This window comes from Caretta caretta, chromosome 2 (assembly GCF_965140235.1).
Source record: "Caretta caretta isolate rCarCar2 chromosome 2, rCarCar1.hap1, whole genome shotgun sequence".
Taxonomy (NCBI): Eukaryota; Metazoa; Chordata; order Testudines; family Cheloniidae; genus Caretta; species Caretta caretta.
In genome coordinates, this window is record NC_134207.1 from 201,626,218 (window position 1) to 201,647,043 (window position 20,826).

The 20,826-nt window shown below is 40.3% G+C and overlaps 1 protein-coding gene across 6 annotated transcripts in view; it reads left to right on the forward strand.

Moving 5' to 3' along the window:
- ZNF385D (zinc finger protein 385D) overlaps window positions 1-2,219 on the forward strand; it is a 631,463-nt gene extending 629,244 nt beyond the window's left edge. For all 6 annotated transcript variants that reach the window (XM_075125749.1, XM_048838561.2, XM_075125750.1 and 3 more), the window contains one exon: window positions 822-2,219. In XM_075125749.1, coding sequence (XP_074981850.1) covers window positions 822-1,055 — 234 coding nt within the window. In that variant the 3' untranslated portion in view covers window positions 1,056-2,219. The remainder of the gene's footprint in view (window positions 1-821) is intronic.
- The last annotated feature ends 18,607 nt before the right edge of the window (window positions 2,220-20,826 follow it).

A 20,826-nucleotide genomic window follows, 5' to 3' on the forward strand; every position in this document is an offset into this window, starting at 1 on the left:
TTAGCTACAATACTACATCACAGCTCACTAAACAGTGAGCACATAAAGATGTTCATCAAAAATGAATTTTCAGAACCAAGTTTTTAAGAGCTCTGCCACTTTTCATTGTCTCCATAACTGTGAACAGCATCTCACTGAGAAATGCTATTTTACCGATTCCTCTCAGCAGGAGAGCCAGTCAGAAGATGTAGAATAGGGAACAGGGAATGCATCTCTCATTTGTATGCAAGACAAACCAGGAGACGTTCATAGCTGTTAGGTAAAATTTGTTTATTTTTTGCAGGCGCTAATAAACAGTGGTTCACTGATTATCTTTTTTTAAAAAATAGAACTGACCTAGCAACAATAAAGTCCCTGCTTTATAATGCATTCAAATGGGAGGTGTTTTCACTAAGTTCTAATCTGCAACATCAGACTGTCCAGATGGCTGCTTCCTCACTGACTGTCAATTCTTTCTTATTCAATTTTTCCCTTAAATTTTGTGCAAGTTGAGGTTGCTCAGTCCCTGTCAGGACTCACTAAAATGTTGATTTGAAATTATGTATCAAATTATAGGTTTCCACGTTACGATGTGAAACCAAAATAATATTGGGTTTCAAAGTAGCCTCTACCAAAACAACATGGACGTACTCCTTCCCAATTGGAGTGTGTGATATAGCAGCTCTTTTGTTGCACAGATGCAGCTCACTTTTAGTGCCAGAAACTAATACCACTTCTCTCTCTATATATTTTTCATATATAATCTAAGAAGAGTAACCTGTCACGTGGCTAATTTGAACAAATTCTGCTTTCTCTGTTTGTTTTTTTTCTTTTCCTCACAGGTAAAATTAGTATTTTCAAAGGAACCTTCAAAGCCAATGGCTCCACGAATCTTACCAAACCCACTAGCAGCTGCAGCAGCAGCTGCTGCTGTAGCTGTGAATTCCCCTTTCAGTCTTCGAACGGCCCCAGCAGCTACCCTATTCCAGACTACAGCACTTCCTCCAGCACTCCTCCGACCAGCTCCTGGGCCTATACGGACCACCCATACTCCTGTGCTGTTTGCTCCTTACTGAACTCCAAACAGGAATCAATTGTACTGCAATAATTTTTCAAAACAAAAAGAAGCAAATCAAGAACATGGAACTATGCAGTGTTTATTTATAGTTTAAAGTATATATGAAGAGCCAGGACTTTTGATAGAGAATTGATAAAATTCTAAAAGAGGAAAGGGGCAGTATTTTCTCCAAATGAGAGCATTCCTCTTGAATATTGACCGTTTTAGAAGTGATCTCCAGCATTGACTCACAGTGGTATACAGAACTTGTGAAGCCTTTTTGACTGTGCTTTTTGGCACATATTTCCCCTGAAATGTCTTTCCTGCTTTATGAAACAACTTACAAATTTGTCTAAAGGGCATTAACTGGTTCCAATGTACATAAAATACTTTATTCTGTAGATTAAAAGAAGAAGAAGAAAAAAGATACACTGTGAATAGTAGTACCCTTACTGATCCTCCTGCCAAATCAGCAGTTACTGGGTATTTTTCTGAACGAAAGTAGCTACAATAGATGTCTTGTACAACAATAGTATTGTGTCTCTATCTATGCCACTAGGTTTATAACTGAGTTGCAAAAGGTAAAATGAACAAATTATCTCACTTTGTTAAATAGGCAAAATGACAATGATAATGTGGTGTTCCTAGTTAGAAAACTTTCTTTTCCTCACCTAATAGAAAACGTTAAAGTACAGAGACATACAGTAGATCTACGGTTAAGACAAAATAAGAGATAAAGAACATTTAGTGCAAAAAATTAATGTGCTGTACACTAAATAGGCAAACTTCTATCTAACTGAAAAATATGTGTGCAGTGTATGTATCCAAAAGAGCTAATACTTACAGGATGGAACTAACATTAAAGGCATAAAGGTGGACAGCAAAAATATTATGTTTTCATGAATCACAGACCATTAGTGGTAGAACAAAGTGATGTCAAGAGTGGGTTATGCATAGTCATACCTAGCAAATGAAAACCAACTGTGAAAAACTGGCCCCGTTGATGACAACACGAGATTTGCCATTGACTTCAGAGGAGCCAGGATTTCACCCCAAGACTAGGACATATTCTTTTTATATCATACCAGTGGGACTGTCTGTATTAAGTAGAGATCAAAACTTGTTTGTTATGGGTATGGTAATAGAAATGAATATGTTCTATGATTTTATTTCCTACTGATGTGATATATATATATATATATATATATATATATATATATATATATATATATATATATATATATAAAAATAAAATATATATATATATATATATATAAAAAAAATCTAAGCAGCAACACACCATATACGTATTATGAGATAATTGCACATCATGGGTTTGGAGCAAATACCACCTTTAGGATCCTAATGGACCCTACATTCTGTAGCTGATCTTTGCTTCTTTGCAAGGTTTTAAAGCCTTATATATTCACTATGAGGCTTAAAGGGGTTGATAGTGTCCCTATAAAATAGGATTCATCAGGGGTATATATAGATATATTGTATATATGTTAGAGTAAGAAAAATAACTTATAAACAGAAAATCTACTATATAAAGTAATTATATAACCATTCCGTTTCATATGTGGGTCAGTAAATAGTAACAAACAGCAGAGAAAAAAAATTGGCATGTCTTGAATCTCTGATACTTGCTGCCTGCTTTTCCCTATAGGGATCTGAAAAATAGCTATTGAGATTATGGAGTGGGCTGCTGAGTCTGATGCAGCCACTCTGATGTGTAGCTTAGTGAAAAGCTTACCATACTTTTAAGACAAAGAAAAAAATTGAAACCATAATTTAAGTTCAGGTGGGGGGGGGCGGGATGGTTTAAAAGATTTTATAACAATGCTGTTAACATAAAATAATGGCCATGTGGGCGCTACCTAAAAGTACTTGGGGTCAACATTAGCGGTTTGGGAGATGTCTAAAGTGGGAATATGCAGCACCCTCAACTTTCAGGTTATTAGTGGGCCTTCCATATACATTTTTTTAAAACTTATCTGCATATCATTTTGTTTTTTTACAAAACTAAATAAAAGAGAGAAAGAAAAGGGGCTCCATGGATGGCTGTGTCCAAAGATGTGTGTTTGTTTCTCTGTAAGGATTAATTAAAATAAGCACTTTATTAATCAGGTCTATGATTTGGTCCAGTGTATCTGCAAAAGTTTTTGCCTTGAAATCAAGTTGGTTGATAGTAATCACCTTAATCAGATATAGGACACAAACTAGATATTGTGGTGATTTCAGGACTACTTAATTACCTGAATTGCTTTGGCCCAAGATATTCATAAATAGAAGAGAAGAGTTGAGCTCCTAATATCATATTTAGGTACCTAAATAGGTGGGATGATTTTAAAAAGTGCTCAGCATCCAGCAGCACCCAACAAGGTTACAAATGGGCCCATCTCTAAAGTGTTGGGCCTGCCACTCCGTCTGTTTGCAAATCAGTCATCTCGTATAAATTTAGTTTTAGGAGCCTAACTTTGATCTCTTCTTTTTAAAATCTTGGCTTGGGTCTTTAGAATATTCAGCCTATGTTCTGTACGCAGTAGCTGTGATGTCCTTGCCATGTGTGCATATCCCTTACTGAAGAGGGCAGTGGTTTTCAATCTATGCTCAATGACACCATTTGTCAGCAGAGTCTTTTCTACTTGTCCACAGATTGAAACATTTGAGAATCAAGGGGAGGACTGGAGTGTTGGGAAGGAAGATGAAGTAATATGTAGAATGGAAAAGTAGGAGAACCACTAACCTATTGTATAGTCTTGTGCACGACCTATTGGTAAGGGGGCACATACTGTACATCCTGCCACACTATCACAACACCATTAAAATCAACAGACCCATCTTTGTGAACATGTTGTGACCTGTGGCATGTATGGAGGCACAGTACTAAAGGGAGAATTAATAAAAGATTTGCTAGAAATAAACAGTGTCATTCCAACTATTTCCACCTGCAACTTCACTTTCTGTTTCTTGGACCTTTTTTGTCACAGTGCTCTATGGAAAGCTTTTTGGTCACACAAATCTCTCTTAAATTTCAGCTGTACACCACAATCTCAAACCTTTTCATGTCTCTTACTCACTACCTAATAAAGGATAAAGCCTAAATGTTAGAATGTATAGTGGATTTTCTGTGCCTTGCTGTCCCACCACCTGTTGAGCAGCACCTGTTTGTCAGGAATAGATCAGCATCCATTGGGATCCAATCTCCTCTGCTAAATGGCTGTTTGCTTACTATTTTAATAAATAAATGTGAAAACTACTGGCAGAGCAATCTGCTTGGTGAATGGTGAGTCCAATCCATGTGCATGACCACAGCATTTGGAATTGGAACTGTCATACTTAAGCCACATTACACACACTTGTGTCAATATGCCCATGGCATCAAGCATAGTAAAGGGAGAAATGTCTTTTCTTATTTCATTTTAACTAAATATAAGTAACACTACAGGACTGGACAGAAGCCTAAAGCCCATGGAAATGTGTCGCTTCACCCAAGATATGAATAAGTCATTGGACTGACAGTATGAAATCATAATTGCTAGGGAAAGGGCTGTGTTTGTATTCAGACAAGCGGATTTGTTCTATGATGTTTTCTCAGATTTCATACAAAGTTTTTAAAAAAACTATTGTTCTGTTCTGACCAGAAGTCATGGTGTTATATTTATGGGAGGGGTTTGTTTTTGTTTTTTGTTTTTTTTTACAAACTATCTTTTCTGATAAAAACCTACATTTTCCAGGCATTTGTGCCTTCAGACATTTGGTCTGAAGATTCATCATTGTTCTGAACAGAGAGGTTAGTTACTTTCTTGAGAGCTAGTATAGACTTTAGGCTCTGCAAGGCCAGTAATCAAATGGTGTATCTACAGCGACTTTACATGAACAATGGCATGGATGTGGCAAGGAGTATTTATTTTTAAAGTATACATCTTAATTATTTCAAAATAGTTGATCTACATTCTATACCTAGAATAATTAAATCTGTCATTTTAGAAGGGGAAGACCACAAAACAGGCTGCACACTTGTAAAGACATACAGTCTTTTCAGATGCTGAAGGCACAGAGCCAATGCACAGAAGCCACATGTGTAATTTTTATTGTCTCTCACTCATTTTTATATTGACCTCCAGTATAAAAAGTCATTCTCTATCTTGATGGTTTTGCCTGTCTGTTGCACTTAAGTGTCCAGTGGGATTGCAGAACCTTGGCATGCCATTCCATAAGAGATGAAGCCACCTGTTAATATCTCATTCTTACTCTGCCTTTTGTTCCCCAAACAGTACACCTCTTCTTGAGGTTCCTTGGGAAATTTCTACCTCGAAAGAATTGGGGTAAAATTTTCAAAAGCACTTAAGTGACTTCAGAGCCTGTGTCATTTTCAAAAGTGACTTAGACACGTAGGACCAGATTTTTAAAGGTATTGCCTTTCAATGAGACTTAAGCTCTTAAGTGTCTATGTCACTTTTCAAACTGTGACTTAAGTGCTTTTGAAAATTTTACCCCATGGTACCTAAGTATTTGCACCTTGTGTCCCAGGCCATATTTGCTCATCAGCAAGTCCCATCACTTTGTTGACAGTGAATCATGGAAATCTCTGATCTAAGTTTCAGCCCACAGTTGAGGGGAACAGTCCACCAATGATAAATGAATAGGTCTCCATTAAACTGGTTGCTATCTCAACCAGCTCTTTAAGAATCTAACTGAGAAGAACAACTCTGCAAAGGAAGCACCAAACCTCCACTGTAAGAGGTTATTCCTGTACCGAACCTTGCTGTATTTAACCTTCTTCATTCTGTAAACCAAGGAGAAAGATGGTTATCATGCATACAGAGCTAGAGGGTCAGCTGCCAGGGAAATGAAACAAGGCCTAGTAGGCTTTACAGTCCCAGACCCAAAACAAGACTGCTATAGAATGCCTAAAGCCCGTATAGTTTCAGCATGAACTCCTGTTCCTTTTGAAGCCAGAGGAAAAACTTCCTTTGACTTCAATGGGGATAAGATTTCACCTTTAATGTCTGGAGCCTAATAGGCTGATACTAACCTCTTCACAATCATGCACCCTCCCAAGTGTCATTCAACCCTGGGCTCTGAGTCGAGTTCAGACGACAAAACTGGAAAAATAAACTTGCTTGAGTTTCAAGCCTGCATTAATGTCAGTCTAGCATTTGCAACGAACTTTGCATTGGACTGCTATTCAGTGGCCAGGAAATGTAGGGAAAACAGGAAAAGAATCTGAACCCCCGTGGGCCTTTTACTTTGTTATGTTTCAGTGGAGACAGTGAGACATTAACAGCAAGGAAAATTCTGCAGCTGCTGGATGACATATAGGACCAGTGAAGTTACATGATCTTAGCTTTTTAAAAATAATGAATGTGATGGTGAAGGGAACCTAAGGGAGAGTGGCTGGCTCACATTTGTCAGTGACCTTGTGTGAGTATGACTGGAATCTAATATTTGTACTATGCACAACTGGAACTGAACATTTGCCTGTATAATTAGAAACACATCTGGATATTAGTGTCTAGTACAATAGCATAACATATAGGGTGCATGAGACAGATCCACACTTGATGTAAACCAGTATAGCTCCATTTAAATCAATGGAGGCACGCCAGCTTACATCAGATGAGGAACTGGCCATATGGCTTGTATTTCATACATAGTTTTGTCCCTGTAAAGCAGGGGTTCTCAAACTGGGGGTCGGGACCCTTTAGGGGGTCACGGGGTTATTACCTGGGGGGGTCGCAAGCTGTGAACCTCCACTCCAAACCCTGCTTTGCCTCCAGTATTTATAATGATGTTAAATATATAAAAAGGTGTTTTTAATTTGTACGGGGGGGAGGGGGGTCGCACTCAGAGGCTTGCTGTGTGAAAGGGGACACCAGTACAAAAGTTTGAGAACCACTGCTGTAAAGGATCTCCATGATTATAGTTCATATTTTGCTCTAATAGTATTTGAAATTTCCACTATATTTTAACTGTCCCTTTCAAGCTTTCATTAGCAGTGCTTCGGTATTCATACATTCTTTTCACATGAGACTCTGAGTGCAATGTGGAGTTGTAAATGTAGATTGAAGAAGCTGGCATTCAAAAACCTAGCTGATGAGCCATTGGATCAGAGTCAATAAATCACAGGATGAAGTTCAGGCAGCATTGAAATAATAATAATATATTTTCTATAGAGGGTGTATGTATATTACAGTAGAGTAACTGCCATAATTAAGGTTTCACAGGGCTTTCCATTCTACCCCCCATTTCAACTGCTCACAACTTTCTGAAACTTTCCTCTTTTGGGCTTTAATAGCTTCCAGGCTTCATCTCTGATTAAACGTGAGTTTTATTTTGTATGTGTACTAAATATGGGTCTACATTTTGAGACCAAGGAAAATGGAAAAGGAATAAAAACCATTAACTTTACATTAATTCTCATAACATTTTTTTAGCAGTTCTAGCACTGTGTCTGCTGGGGACAGAGAGTTGACAGTGGCCATGGAGAAGTGCCTTTGGATTAAAATTGGTTTTGACTTGGTTTGCCAGGGGCTACACTGCAGATGCTTCCTCTGGGAGCAACCAATTGAGAAGGGGCAGGGAGCAGGCAGGGCCGTGGTTCTGATCCCCCGTTGTGCTGTCCAGTGGAGCTGGCTAGCCACATAAGAGGAGTATGCAGCATCCCATAAAAGGGTGTAAGAAATTACTTTTCCATCTTTTCCCTAGACAACAGGGGATCTCAAGAAGGATCTGGAGATAATGCTAGTTCTCCCTCAGGGGGGATGTTGGTAGGCATGCTTAGGAAGTTTATAGGAAAGCAACTTGCCTCCTGTGGAGTGTCTGAGGTCCAGAGAGACAACCACTCGGAGTGGTTGCTTTCTTGCTTCACTGGTTGAGCAATAAGGCAGATATTTTGAGAGAATGTTTTCACTGTCAGTTTTCCATAGAATGTTTCTGCTAAACTGATCAGCAGTGAAACAGTTAACAATGTTACCAGTATAGCTGTCATCCTTAGGTTTCAGAGTTAAAGACCTCAATGAAAGACCTCTCATCCCCTTTGCAAAGCAGAGCAAGGGTGGAGAAAAGAACGTGGCTTGTATGTTTTACTGACATCTACAGAGTTAATCTGAACATCAACATTCCAGCAAACTAGCGGGATGTTGTTGATGGAAACAACTACCATAGAAACACTTTATTTGTGTTTTTGTAAGATTTCACAGCACCCTCTAGTCTGCTGTATCTCTAAGACATGCATGATTCAGGGCCCATTCTGGAGATCATGAGCACTCTCAATTCCGATTGATTTCAGTGGGAGATGAGTGTGCTTAGGGCCTTGTAGGACTAGGCCCTTCAAGCAACAAATCTCTGTTTTCAATGAGCTTCAAAGCTTTCCTAATCACGAAAGCCCTCCAATCCTGTTCCATTTAAAGTCAATGGGAATTTTGCTATTGACCTCAGTAAATGTAGGATCAAGCCCTTTTTTCCAACTGCATTGCTAATAATCTTTCAAAACACACTTAACACTTTCCTCACTGCGATGTTTTTGCAAGCTAATATTTCCACAGTGCCTTCCACAAGATATCATAGAGCTGTCTCTCATGAGTATACTCTACACCTAATGTGTATGTGAGGAAACAACCTGGTGAGCCCGTTCAATATATATAACCAGTAATTAACATCTGCAGAAGTCTCTGTTATGTGTCCACGTATATGTTCATACCCTCACATACTGAACACAGTTAAAGTGTTTCCACAGTAGATAAAGTGTTTCCACAGGACCTAGGGGTGACAGTGGACGAGAAGCTGGATATGAGTCAGCAGTGTGCCCTTGTTGCCAAGAAGGCCAATGGCATTTTGGGATGTATAAGTAGGGGCATAGCGAGCAGATCGAGGGACGTGATCGTTCCCCTCTATTTGACATTGGTGAGGCCTCATCTGGAGTACTGTGTCCGGTTTTGGGCCCCACACTTCAAGAAGGATGTGGATAAATTGGAGAGAGTCCAGCGAAGGGCAACAAAAATGATTAGGGGTCTGGAACATATGAGTTATGAGGAGAGGCTGAGGGAGCTGGGATTGTTTAGCCTGCAGAAGAGAAGAATGAGGGGGGATTTGATAGCTGTTTTCAACTACCTGAAAGGGGGTTCCAAAGAGGATGGCTCTAGACTGTTCTCAATGGTATCAGATGACAGAACGAGGAGTAATGGTCTCAAGCTGCAGTGGGGGAGGTTTAGATTGGATATTAGGAAAAACTTTTTCACTATGAGGGTGGTGAAACACTGGAATGCGTTACCTAGGGAGGTGGTAGAATCTCCTTCCTTAGAGGTTTTTAAGGTCAGGCTTGACAAAGCCCTGGCTGGGATGATTTAACTGGGAATTGGTCCTGCTTTGAGCAGGGGGTTGGACTAGATGACCTTCTGGGGTCCCTTCCAACCCTTATATTCTATGATTCTATGATTCTATGATTTCCACCACTAGACTGATATTTCACCAGCCCTAGTCTAAATTGCAAGCCAAGTATAAACCAGAGACGGGCCTGAACCAAAATCTAAGCTTTTAACATCATTAAAAAAACTTTGGGGACAGTTAAGGTTCAGATGCAAATTTCACAATTTGCACTATTAAATAAAATTTTTTGTTACTTGAATGTGCCCTAGCCAATTATTCCATGGACTTTCCCACCCCCAAAATTCATAGTGATCTAACAAATAATCCTTTAATTTTAAATAATGTGACAGTTTATTATAAATATTTTCCATACTTCTATATGTATTCTTCTCTCTCCACATCTTTCACTTGATACAGAGCAAAGATTTGTTGAAGAATTTCAGAGCTGTCATGGGACAATGTATCAGGTTCGGTCACTCCTTGTATCATAATGCAATTTAAAATGATTCACCGAGTGCTAACCGTGTGCCTCTCCAAAAGATTATTCAATTACTTTTTGTCATGAGCTGAAAGCTTGGGGAGGAGTGTGAGAAATGTGGGTATGTATATTTTGCATGTCACAGGAGTGGGTCTTTTGAATACCAACCAGTATCTATTTCGGTTAACACATTAATTCTATTGACTATCATTGTGAAAAGCAAGAAACAGAAGCATCACACAAGAAATATAGCAATGCTGATTGAACCATGTGAGTGTCCTAAACCTGGGGGAAGGTTGAGACAGATGGTGTTGGTTTTTGGATATTAGATGTCAACATGAGTAGTTTCTTCCATTCCAGTTAAAATAGAATTCAGTAGTATTTGGCTGGACAATCTACTGTCAAAATACATCGATCATGCTCAATTGCTAAGCACTAGTTTATGTTTAAAAACAAAACAAAAAAACTCTTCTCTCTCCCTGCTAGTATAAGTTAGGCAGCTAAATCATAGCACAGTATATTGACAATGCCATTATTCCTTCCAAATATTGAAGTGGATTCCAGTGAAAACAAAAGAAGAGTTTGGCTATTGATTTAGATTCACCAGATTGATTGTATCCCGATTGTAAATGAAATATTTGAAGGCTATCAGAGTAGTGTACATAAATGATTATTTTCATTGTTTGTTCAAAAAGTAAAGAAGGCCAAATGTTGGTGTGCTTGAAATCAGTGGGAGTTTGGTCTAAGAGCCTGATCCTGCAAGATGCTGAATATGGAGGGGAGATGCTGAGTACTTTGCAGAAGGCTCTCATGCAAGCCAGATTTTCAACACCTAGGCTGTAGCTCATGAAAGCTTATGCTCAAATAAATTGGTTAGTCTCTAAGGTGCCACAAGTACTCCTTTTCTTTTTGCGAATACAGACTAACACGGCTGTTACTCTGAAACCTGATTCAAAATGTTTTGGCTAAAACAGGAAGCCTTCTGCTTTCTGTACAGCTGAGGCCAAACAATTTCAGCTCTTGGCTTTTTAATTACGATCAAAACCAGAGTATACTGCATTTTTCAGCACAGAAAAATTGCCACATTAGTATGTGCACAGTTGTTCTGTTTGTCGTATCTGTAATTTGGGCACTCTGAATGTCTGAGCAATTAGACCTGAGAATGTCATACTGAAGCTCATGCCATAGTATGGGAAGCTAAATGTCCTAGATTTGCAGAAAGATTTTTTGTGACTTGGTTTCATGAGCCATTAAACGTGCATGCTAATAAATATCCACTATTTTGTGTGTGTACTGTGGATGGGATTTTATTAATTTGTTTGATTATATATTGATTTGTATTACAATGGTGCCAAGACCCCAACTGGGCTCAAAGTCCCACTGTGCTAGGTGCTGTGCAAACATAATAAGAGCCAGTCCCTGCCACAGAGACTGCGGAGTTTGCTGAACCCAAACTATGTCCTGTCCTCTTCCCATAACCCTAGGGAGCATGCCTCACTGCATTCATTGGCCTTTAAAGTTCTTCCCATGCAGTAAAAGCATAGTGCTTTATCAGCCTTCTTCAGCCCCGAGGATTCCTCACTCAATTAGGAGAAGTCTGGTATTACCTTGTGCTGTACATAGCTATTCCCTATATGTGCAGAGAGATTACCTTACACAGCATCTTTCTTTTATAAAAGCCAAAGAAGGAGAATATAATGACTATGTTTTATTTAAAAGTTCAGGTTCAGGTCTCAGCTTGTGCAAACCAGTGTAGCTGCATTTTTAGCAAATCTGTGTCAATTGGCAGCATTGGAGCATTTGGCCCATAGGTCAGTTCGGTTCTCGCTGCCTCATAATTTTTATTCTCAAACTGTATCCAGAGAAATGATCCCGACTACAAACCTGGGCATTCCACAGTAAATATTTGTTGGCTTCCAGGAGACCTTGCTGATGTGAAAACGTTCCGGCTAGATTGCTGTTTGAATTCTTTATTATTTATTAAGTAAGGTAGTAAGCAAACGCAGCTGCACCAAGACATCGCAGCATTTTTAGGGTCTTGCAAGAAGACTTCTGGGTGTGTGTGTGTGAGAGAGAGAGAGAGAGAGGGGGGACATGCCCTCCCACTGTCTGGAAGAGGCTAACAAGCTCTTCTGGGCCTGTGCTGTGCTAAGGAGACACACCTGTTAAGCCTGAAAGAGGAGGGTCTTAAAAGGGGGCAGTTTACCATAGGAAGGGAGTGGTGACCAGGAAGAAGGCTACTCTGTGCAAAGGTTGCTAGTAATAGAGGCAGATAAGTTGAGGAGGAGACAACTAAGTTCAATGGCTTCTGGAGCTGTCCTGGCTGATAGCCAGGCAACATGCCCCAGGAAGAGGGGTAGGAGGTAGACCCTGTGAAGGGGCAACAAACTTTGACTGAGCCTGCACAGCTCTATCCAGGAGCTGACTGAGAGGCTGACCCCTGTTCCAGTCATATGCTCCTCTTCTGGAAGCATAAGAGAGGAAGAGGAACCATTTCCCTTCCAGGGTGTGATTTTTTTTCCTCCCTGAGAACTCTCCCAAGTGTAGCCTCTGAGGAAGTACAGAGAGAGGGTAAATGGTGGACAGTAGGACCTGGGGAGGGGAAGTGTGTAGTATGGTGGTGGGTGGGCGAGGTGTTTGTGTGTGTGTTTTTACAGCTACTTTGAGATCCTGAATTACCAAACCTATACATGGGCATTTTTTTTAATATGGTCCATTTTTGATGTGTTTTAGTCTCAACTTCCTACTCCTAATGCTTTATATTAGTGAATTTATCACATGGCAAATGACTAATTGCAAATATATATATATTCACTAAATAGTCTGGCATAGCCAAAGGCCAAGCTTTCTTTGGCTCCTGTAGGGGTGTGTTGCAGTTCTTGGGGCATTAGCCCTGTCCCAAAAGAGCAGGGGTGAGTAGGTGGTGTAACCATGCAGTCTACCCTCTCTGCCCCAACAAACTACAGCCAAAAAAAATCTGACTAATGTAAGTAGGGCCATCTAGCATGCTCCTTTTGAGGGCTCCAGAGCATTTGATGATCTGGCTATAAAGCCAAAGTGGTGGATGAAGAGGTGCAGCTCCTGAAGGGTGCTCCTTTGCTGACTGCAGTCAATAAGGCAATGACCAGATGGCTCTAAGGTTTCTAGTTAGAGTAATGGGTGCTGTGCAGTCACTGGGGGTGGAGGATGGTGGCTCATGCCCAACTAAACTATGGAGCTTGGGGAACTCCAAATGTATCATACTAGGAAACCAAGATGCAGGGTCAGAATCGTGTCCAATTTAGTGAAATAAATTGTCATGAATCTGCTGAGCAGTCATGGGTGAGCAGAGGGGGAAGCGTGATGAATCTGCTAAGGGTGAATTCACTGGTGCTCTTCTCCCAGTAATGAAGAGGAGTGTGGGTCACCAGGAGGTAAAGGTTCTGGTGGTAGGTGGTGTTTGGAGAGGAGTGGGTCAAGAGAGTATTCAGGGCCCCAGAAGGAGTGTGGCAGTTAGCAGTGCTTATTGGGACTCTCCGAACGCTAGAGCATAGGGCCTAGCAGATGAAGTATCTAGAGGAGCTCCTGAGTAGTGGTACACAGCACATACTCCCAAGGGCTACTTGAGGACAAAGGCTGGTGACCACAACATGCAAGTTGCAGAACTGGCTCCCTAAGTTGTTTAGCGCAATCTGTTTGAAGTAAGGATATGTACAATTAATCTGGCAGTCAGGTCGGTTTGTAACCATTTCAGCGTTTATCCAATTTGGCTCATAAATCACTGCAATTCTGCAAAACCATCTAGCAATGTACAGATTAAAAACATAGATAAGCAGAGCAGCAAATGACTTACTGCACATCAGTCACACTCCAGCTAGAGGAGGCATGTCTGCACAGTTTGGTACACATTAACTGTTAGAGGGCTTTCCCTTCACCCTCTTCCCGGTTCGTTTCATGCAGACAGAAAGCAGAAGACTAGAAGTCCAAAATGCAGGCAATGCAATGTTTGTTGGGGTTAACTTCAAGCAAGCATATCCATAGCTCTATATGCCATCAGAGTCTATTTTCCAGCATTTCTGTTCTCTAACACCGCAGAGCCTTTACCTGTGTTCCCCATTTCAAACTCCTACTCTTTAGCAGGCCCAGATATACCTGCAATGCATGCCCCGTCCCAACCCTTACAACTTATGGTCATGCTCTGTTTTGGAGGGTTGTGAGTCTGGGGTCTTTGTCCCACCTCTTTTGTAGCCCAATGCGAGGGGTAAAGAGTAAGGTTGTGTTCTGGGCAAGGCCAGGCTTATCTTTGGCTTTTATTGTTTCTTAGGTTTGCCCCCAATCCTCGCTGGCTGCTTGACCTTTGCTTGCGAGAAGAGCTAGGAAGCCTTCCAGTGTATGCTCATATATTATGCTCTCACCATATGCTGTAACGCTTTTACCCATCTCTTCTCTCTTTTCACCCCAAATGATTGTGGCCAGATGTAACACACAATCTCTTTGGTCTTTGTTTACACATATTAGTAAGGATATAAGAGCATAAAAAAGTCAAACCAAAAGCTCTCTTCAGGGTTAACAAACAGGCCAGTACACTAACATTAACCCTACTGTGTCTCGAGTTATTTAAATTAGTGCACTAAAACTCAGCATCTAGGCAAAGAGCTACTGACTTTATTGACCACATCAGACATACCTGGTGGTATACCTGGACTAATAAACTCAAAAATTGTCTTTCCATTAGTTCTCATGCAACAGTTTAAATGGCTTTTATGGAAGTCTCCTCCTCTTCACTTGTTCCAAAGTCATGAAGCCAAGCTGTCCCTGCTGCATCTTCCACCCTCCAGTCACAATTCCATCACCATTACCATATTCAGGGAAACCCTATGGGAGGGAGAAGGTACTATGGGCAATTGCTAGCCTACTACTTCCAAGAGGTAGTGTCTGATTGCCACGCCAAAGACCACTGATCTTAAAGGGGCTTCCACTGAAAAGGACAGGACAATCCCTATATATTTATTGTAGGTACTTATATGGCCCCCATCCAGATAGTATCTGAATGCCCATACAACCTTTGCTGTATATAGCCTCACAACACCTCTGTGAGGTAGGGAAGCACTATTATTTAACAGATGGCGAACTGAGGTACAGATAAACCAAGACCCAGATCCTCTGAGGTATCTAAGCACATAACTCCCATTGATTTCAAACTTTTGAGATCTGGGCCTAAGTCCATAGTAGAGAAGGACCTGAACCCAGGTTTCCTAAATCCTAGGCTAGTGTCCTAATCATTGGACCATGCCATCCTTCTTTTCATACTGAGGAGGTGACACATTGTTTACTCCCTTGGACCTGGCTTAGACATGCTAGCACTTCATGTTCTTTGCTCTGAAACAAAGCTGAAGTCAAGCTTGAGGCTGAGCCTCTTTCCAGATGATGTCATAGTATCTTCTCACATTGAGGACATTAGTAATGGGCAATTCAATTATTAGAAAGATAGTTGTGATGACCAGAAGAACCACATGATAAATTGCTTGCTGGGTGCAAAGTTTCTAGATCTCAGACATCTAGACAGGCTTATGTGCTGTGCTGGGGAGGAGCTAGTGGTCATGGTACATGTAAACAACAGTGACAAAGGAAAAGATAGGAGAGATGTCCTGGAGGCCAAATTTAGACTAGTAGATTAAAGTCTAGGACCTCAACAGTAGAATTATCTGAAATATATCCAGTTCCACACACAACACCAGAAAGACAGGCACAAGAGCAGGGTATCAATACAGTATGTGGATAAGACCATGGTGTAGGAAGGAGCGGGTTTTTAGGAACTGGGGAACATTTTGAGAAAGGAAGATCCTCTACAAGAAGGATGGGCTCCACCTAAACCAAAATGGAACCAGACTGCTGGCATGTAAAACTTTTTAAAAAATTCTGTAACCTTTTAAAACTAAGACCTGGGGAAAAAGCCAACAGGTGTTGAGGAGCATGTGCTTTGGGTGGAAACAACCCATATGGATTAATTTATTAAAGAGGAAGTTCTATATCATGATGAAAAGGATAGGGAAGTTACAGGTAGGAGGTAGTGAGGAACAGTCAGATATAAGAGTCCCATTGAAATATAGCTCATGAAGGCAAGCAACTGAATATTAACAAAATGTACAAGTGCTTATATACAAATGCCAGAATTCTAAATACTAAGATGTGTGAACTAGAGTGGTTGTTAAATAAAGATATTGCTATAACAGGCATCACAGAAACTTGGTGGAATGAAAATAACCAGTGGGATATGCAAAAAGAAAAGGAGGACTTGTGGCACCTTAGAGACTAACCAATTTATTTGAGCACAAGCTTTTGTGAGCTACAACTCACTTCATCAGATGCATTCAGTGGAAAATACAGTGGGGAGATTTATATACACAGAGAACATGAAACAATGGGTGTTATCATACACACTATAAGGAGAGTGATCACTTAAGATGAGCTAATACCAGCAGGAGAGTGGGCGTGGGGGGGAAGAAAATATTTTGTAGTGATAATCAAGGTGGGCCATTTCCAGCAGTTAACAAGAACGTCTGAGGAACAGTCGGGGGGAGGGGGGGGAATAAACATGGGAAAATAGTTTTACTTTGTGTAATGACCCATCCACTCCCAGTCTCTATTCAAGTCTAAGTTAATTGTATCCAGTTTGCAAATTAATTCCAATTCAGCAGTCTCTTGCTGGAGTCTGTTTTTGAAGTCTTTTTGTTGTAATATTGCGACTTTTAGGTCTGTAATCGAGTGAACAGAGAGATTGAAGTGTTCTCCGACTGGTTTATGAATGTTATAATTCTTAATTATTTAATTATTTTCCCAGTTTACCCCCCCCACCCCCCCGTTCCTCAGACGTTCTTGTTAACTGCTGGAAATGGCCCACCTTGATTATCACTACAAAAGGTTTTCTTCCCCTCTCCCACCTCCCCCCCCCCCCCGGCTCTCCTGCTGGTATTAGCTCATCTTAAGTGATCACCGTCCTTACAGTGTGTATGATAACACCTATTGTTTCATGTTCTCTGTATATATAAATCACCCCACTGTATTTTCCACTGAATGCATCCGATGAAGTGAGCTGTAGCTCACGAAAGCTTATGCTCAAATAAATTTGTTAGTCTCTAAGGTGCCACAAGTACTCCTTTTCTTTTTGCAGATACAGACTAACACAGCTGCTACTCTGAAACCAGTGGGACATGGTAACACCAGGGTACAAAATATACAGAAATGACAGAAGGTTGAACTGATGGCGGAATGGTATTATATGTGAAAGAAAGCATAGAGTCAAATAAAGTAAAAATCCTAAATGAATCAAACTCTACCACAGAAAAGGTAGAGCCCTAGCCTGCTAATGCACTGTTTTCTGTGTGACATACTGAGGCAGAGTGGCCTCCCTCTGAGCCTGACTGGGAGAGATGACGACAGGATTCAAAAAAGACTTAGATGAGTTCATGGAGAATACTTCCACCAATGGCTGTTAGCCCATGCTGTGGTTGACCCTCAACCTCCAAATGCCAGAAGCTGGGTCTGGATGACCGGGGATGAGTCACTTGCTATTGCCCTGGTTTTGTTCATTCCTTCTGAAGCACGTGGCACTGGCCACTGTTAGGATATTGTGTTAGATGGACCATTGCTCTGACCCAGTGTGGCTGTTCTTAAGTTGGAAACAGAACTTTTCATCATAATTTCTCTTCCAGTCTAGCACTGGGAACTAGCTATGTATATACAAATATAGTCCGCTCCCTTGTTTAATGTTGTACACATTACATAAGCAAGAAGTGACCAGTTGAATCAGAATGATTAATCTAGCTGGGGATGCTTGTGGTGGTATTACTTGGAGGGAGAGAAGTTGTTAATAAATAGCTATATATAATATATGATAAATATATATATTTATTATATAAAATGGCTGTGATTCTTGTTCTGGAGTTTATTTTACTTTGTGGATGGGACTGGAAAGACCTCCAAGTCCATACAGCACTCTGTACCACAAACATGCTACAAAAGAAAAGTATGTAATGTAGGGCAGTGTGTATCTGAGACTATAGTCAGTCTGCCACTAATGTAGCCATTAAGTTTTCATGTTAGATTTATTGTGCTGTCATGACAGCACTTTTTTTTTCTGATGTATCAAGCCACTACTCCAGTACATATCTGTTGACATCTCATTTGTTTAGGAAGGCAAGTGATTACAAGTTACCAAGGAAACTAATAAGCAGTATGCAAGAAGTGGACTCCAAAATTCTGCTTGGTAGATAACCACAATGACTTGCTTTAATTTCAATTAAATTACATCTACTTCTCATGTTGATAACAAACAAACCTTGTGCCATTATAGAAGGAATTCACATAACGATATTCATTTAGCAAATGGAAATGAACATTGTTTTGTGCATTATACAGCTGGAAAATGTATACAGATGCTTTGTTGAAAGACTTGTATATTATAATTTTACGTGAAGAGGGCTATATATTATGTGAATTTGTGGGAAGCCTTCTGTTCCATATTGTAAGTCTCTAGGACTGTGTACCAAAGCATCTGCAGAAGTTTTAAAACTGAGACACAATTGGTTTACTGACCCTGAATGGTGTACACCAGCATTATACAATAATTACATGACTTTCCAGTCTACTTGAGCCCCATATTTTGACATTTGCTTTCGTTCTAATTTAGAATAAAAATAAAAATTTGAAATTTCCCCTGGAACAATTTTTGAAAGGGGGCGGGGGGGAGTATTGGGTCAACTGAAACATTTTGTTCCAATAAAATCAAAATACTTTGTTACAAAATAAAGTCCAAATTGGATTATAAATTATATAATACATTTTGAAATGAAAAATCAAAATATTCTGCTCCAATCAGATCAAAACAGAATGTTTCAACTTGATCAGATGCTTTGTTTCCACTTTTTGCCAAATGAATTTATCAGAATCACCACTTTCAGAAAGTTTCAATTTTGACAAAATGGCATTTTCTGATGGGAAAATGTTCAGTCGGAAAATTTCGGACCAGCTCTACTACAATACGTTTCATCAGATTTTTAGTTTTGGGGTTTTTTGTCATTTTTATATTCTAACCCTAAGCTAGATTCCTCAAGTGCATGGAGGCACACCAACAGCAGGCAAATCTTTAAGAGAATAATTTGTGTGTGTGTGTGCAGATTGAGATGTTGCAGTGTTTGGTGTGAATGTGTGTGCAATGGACGCAGACAGCATAGAAGCAGCTTAAGAGGATGCAGGAGAATGAGCCCTGTACCGCCATGCTCCTCCTCAATGGCATGGTGGAGGAAGTTGAGGGTAGAGCAGGTCGGTGCGATGACAGACTAGAAGATCCTGACTAAAAGAATCCATTGGCCAACTGCCCCTTAACCCCTGCACAGAGAGCACAGGGCAGTAGCTGTAACTATTGCCTATGGGCTGTGGAGGAACTGCACAAGTGATCCATGACCTTATCATCAAGTTGATTGTGGGGTTTTTTGTTGTGTGGTGGGTTTTTTTTTTTTAAGTTTGTTTTTTTTGTTAAGGGAGGAGAACCTCAGTGGGTTATACCCACTGTTCTTCCCCAATCTGCTTGCTCTCCCAAGCCTTCACAATACCTTCCAGACCTGGAATGTGGTATTTTGCTAATTAGTGTCACACCTTCTATCCCGTCCTCTGTTTCTAAGTTCCCACTCTCAGTAAAATCACCAGGGTATCAAAAAACCAGCTGGAGAACAGAACAAATGCTGCAGACGCCTACACGCTGCTTAAAACTAAACAGCAGTAGGTATAATGTACTTTGAGATGATGCTCATCTCTGTCCCTGTGGAGACAGATGTGAATAAGCACACGCCCACAGTGCACTAATGGGGGTGAAGGGGAGGGAGAAGACCGGGAATACTAAATACAATAATGTTGGCATTGCTTAACGTTGTTTGTTGGCTTGGGATTTCATTTCTTCTTTCTGGTGTTTACAGTGTTTCCATGGTACTCATTGCTGTAAGAATCAGTCCAGTTTGGTACAAAACATGCAAGTGTGTGGTACAGCTTGAACCAAAACATCTCACATTGTTTCCACACACACACCCCCATCATGCACCCAACTAAGGAGCATGATATTGCAGCCCTTATCTCATAATTCATCAGTGGGTCAAAAAGTGTGAGTAAAGCATGAAGAAAGGTTGCCAGATACTGACAACTCTCAACATCCGATGAAGTGAGCTGTAGCTCACAAAAGCTTATGCTCAAATAAATTTGTTAGTCTCTAAGGTGCCACAAGTCCTCCTTTTCTTTTTTCTCAAGAGAGAAGTAATTACATCAAATATTATGGCTCCTGTAATACAGGAGGTCACTCTACCTTTAAGATCTATGCAACAATGAAATAGTTTGGGTCAATTTTTTTTAACTTTTGAAAAAGTTTGTCTCAATTAAAAAAAAAATCCTTCAATTGCATTTTTTCTGGGGTTTTTTCAACCAACTCTAGAATCAAGTGTAAACAAATGGCTACAGCAAAATCAGAGCTATGACCTATGTCACAATAACAATCAAAGAGATGGAATGTGTAATCATAAAATAGTACAGCTCTGACATCCCTCATAATAACACTATTATTATTTGTCAGGAAAAAATAAACACAATATTTTGTTTTGGGTGAGTTTCCCCACAAATCAGGATATTCTCATTTGTTGAACCAAAATGTTTCATTTTGAGTCAGTTCACCATTAAACTCCATCTGTAATTTTTGCTGTGTTGCCTCATGGGAGTTGTAGTTTGGTTGCCTCATGACCCTATTCTCTCGTGTGGGCTAGGATCCCAGGCCAAACTACTTTTTCACGTGATTACAAGCGCAACATGGGAGATGCAGTCCAGCTGGGTCCAAGACCATTGGGGAGACTAAGGGAAGAAACACAGAGCCCTGCGCAGATATAAATCTGTATCTGAGGATCTGTGGGGCTCCACCAGGCAC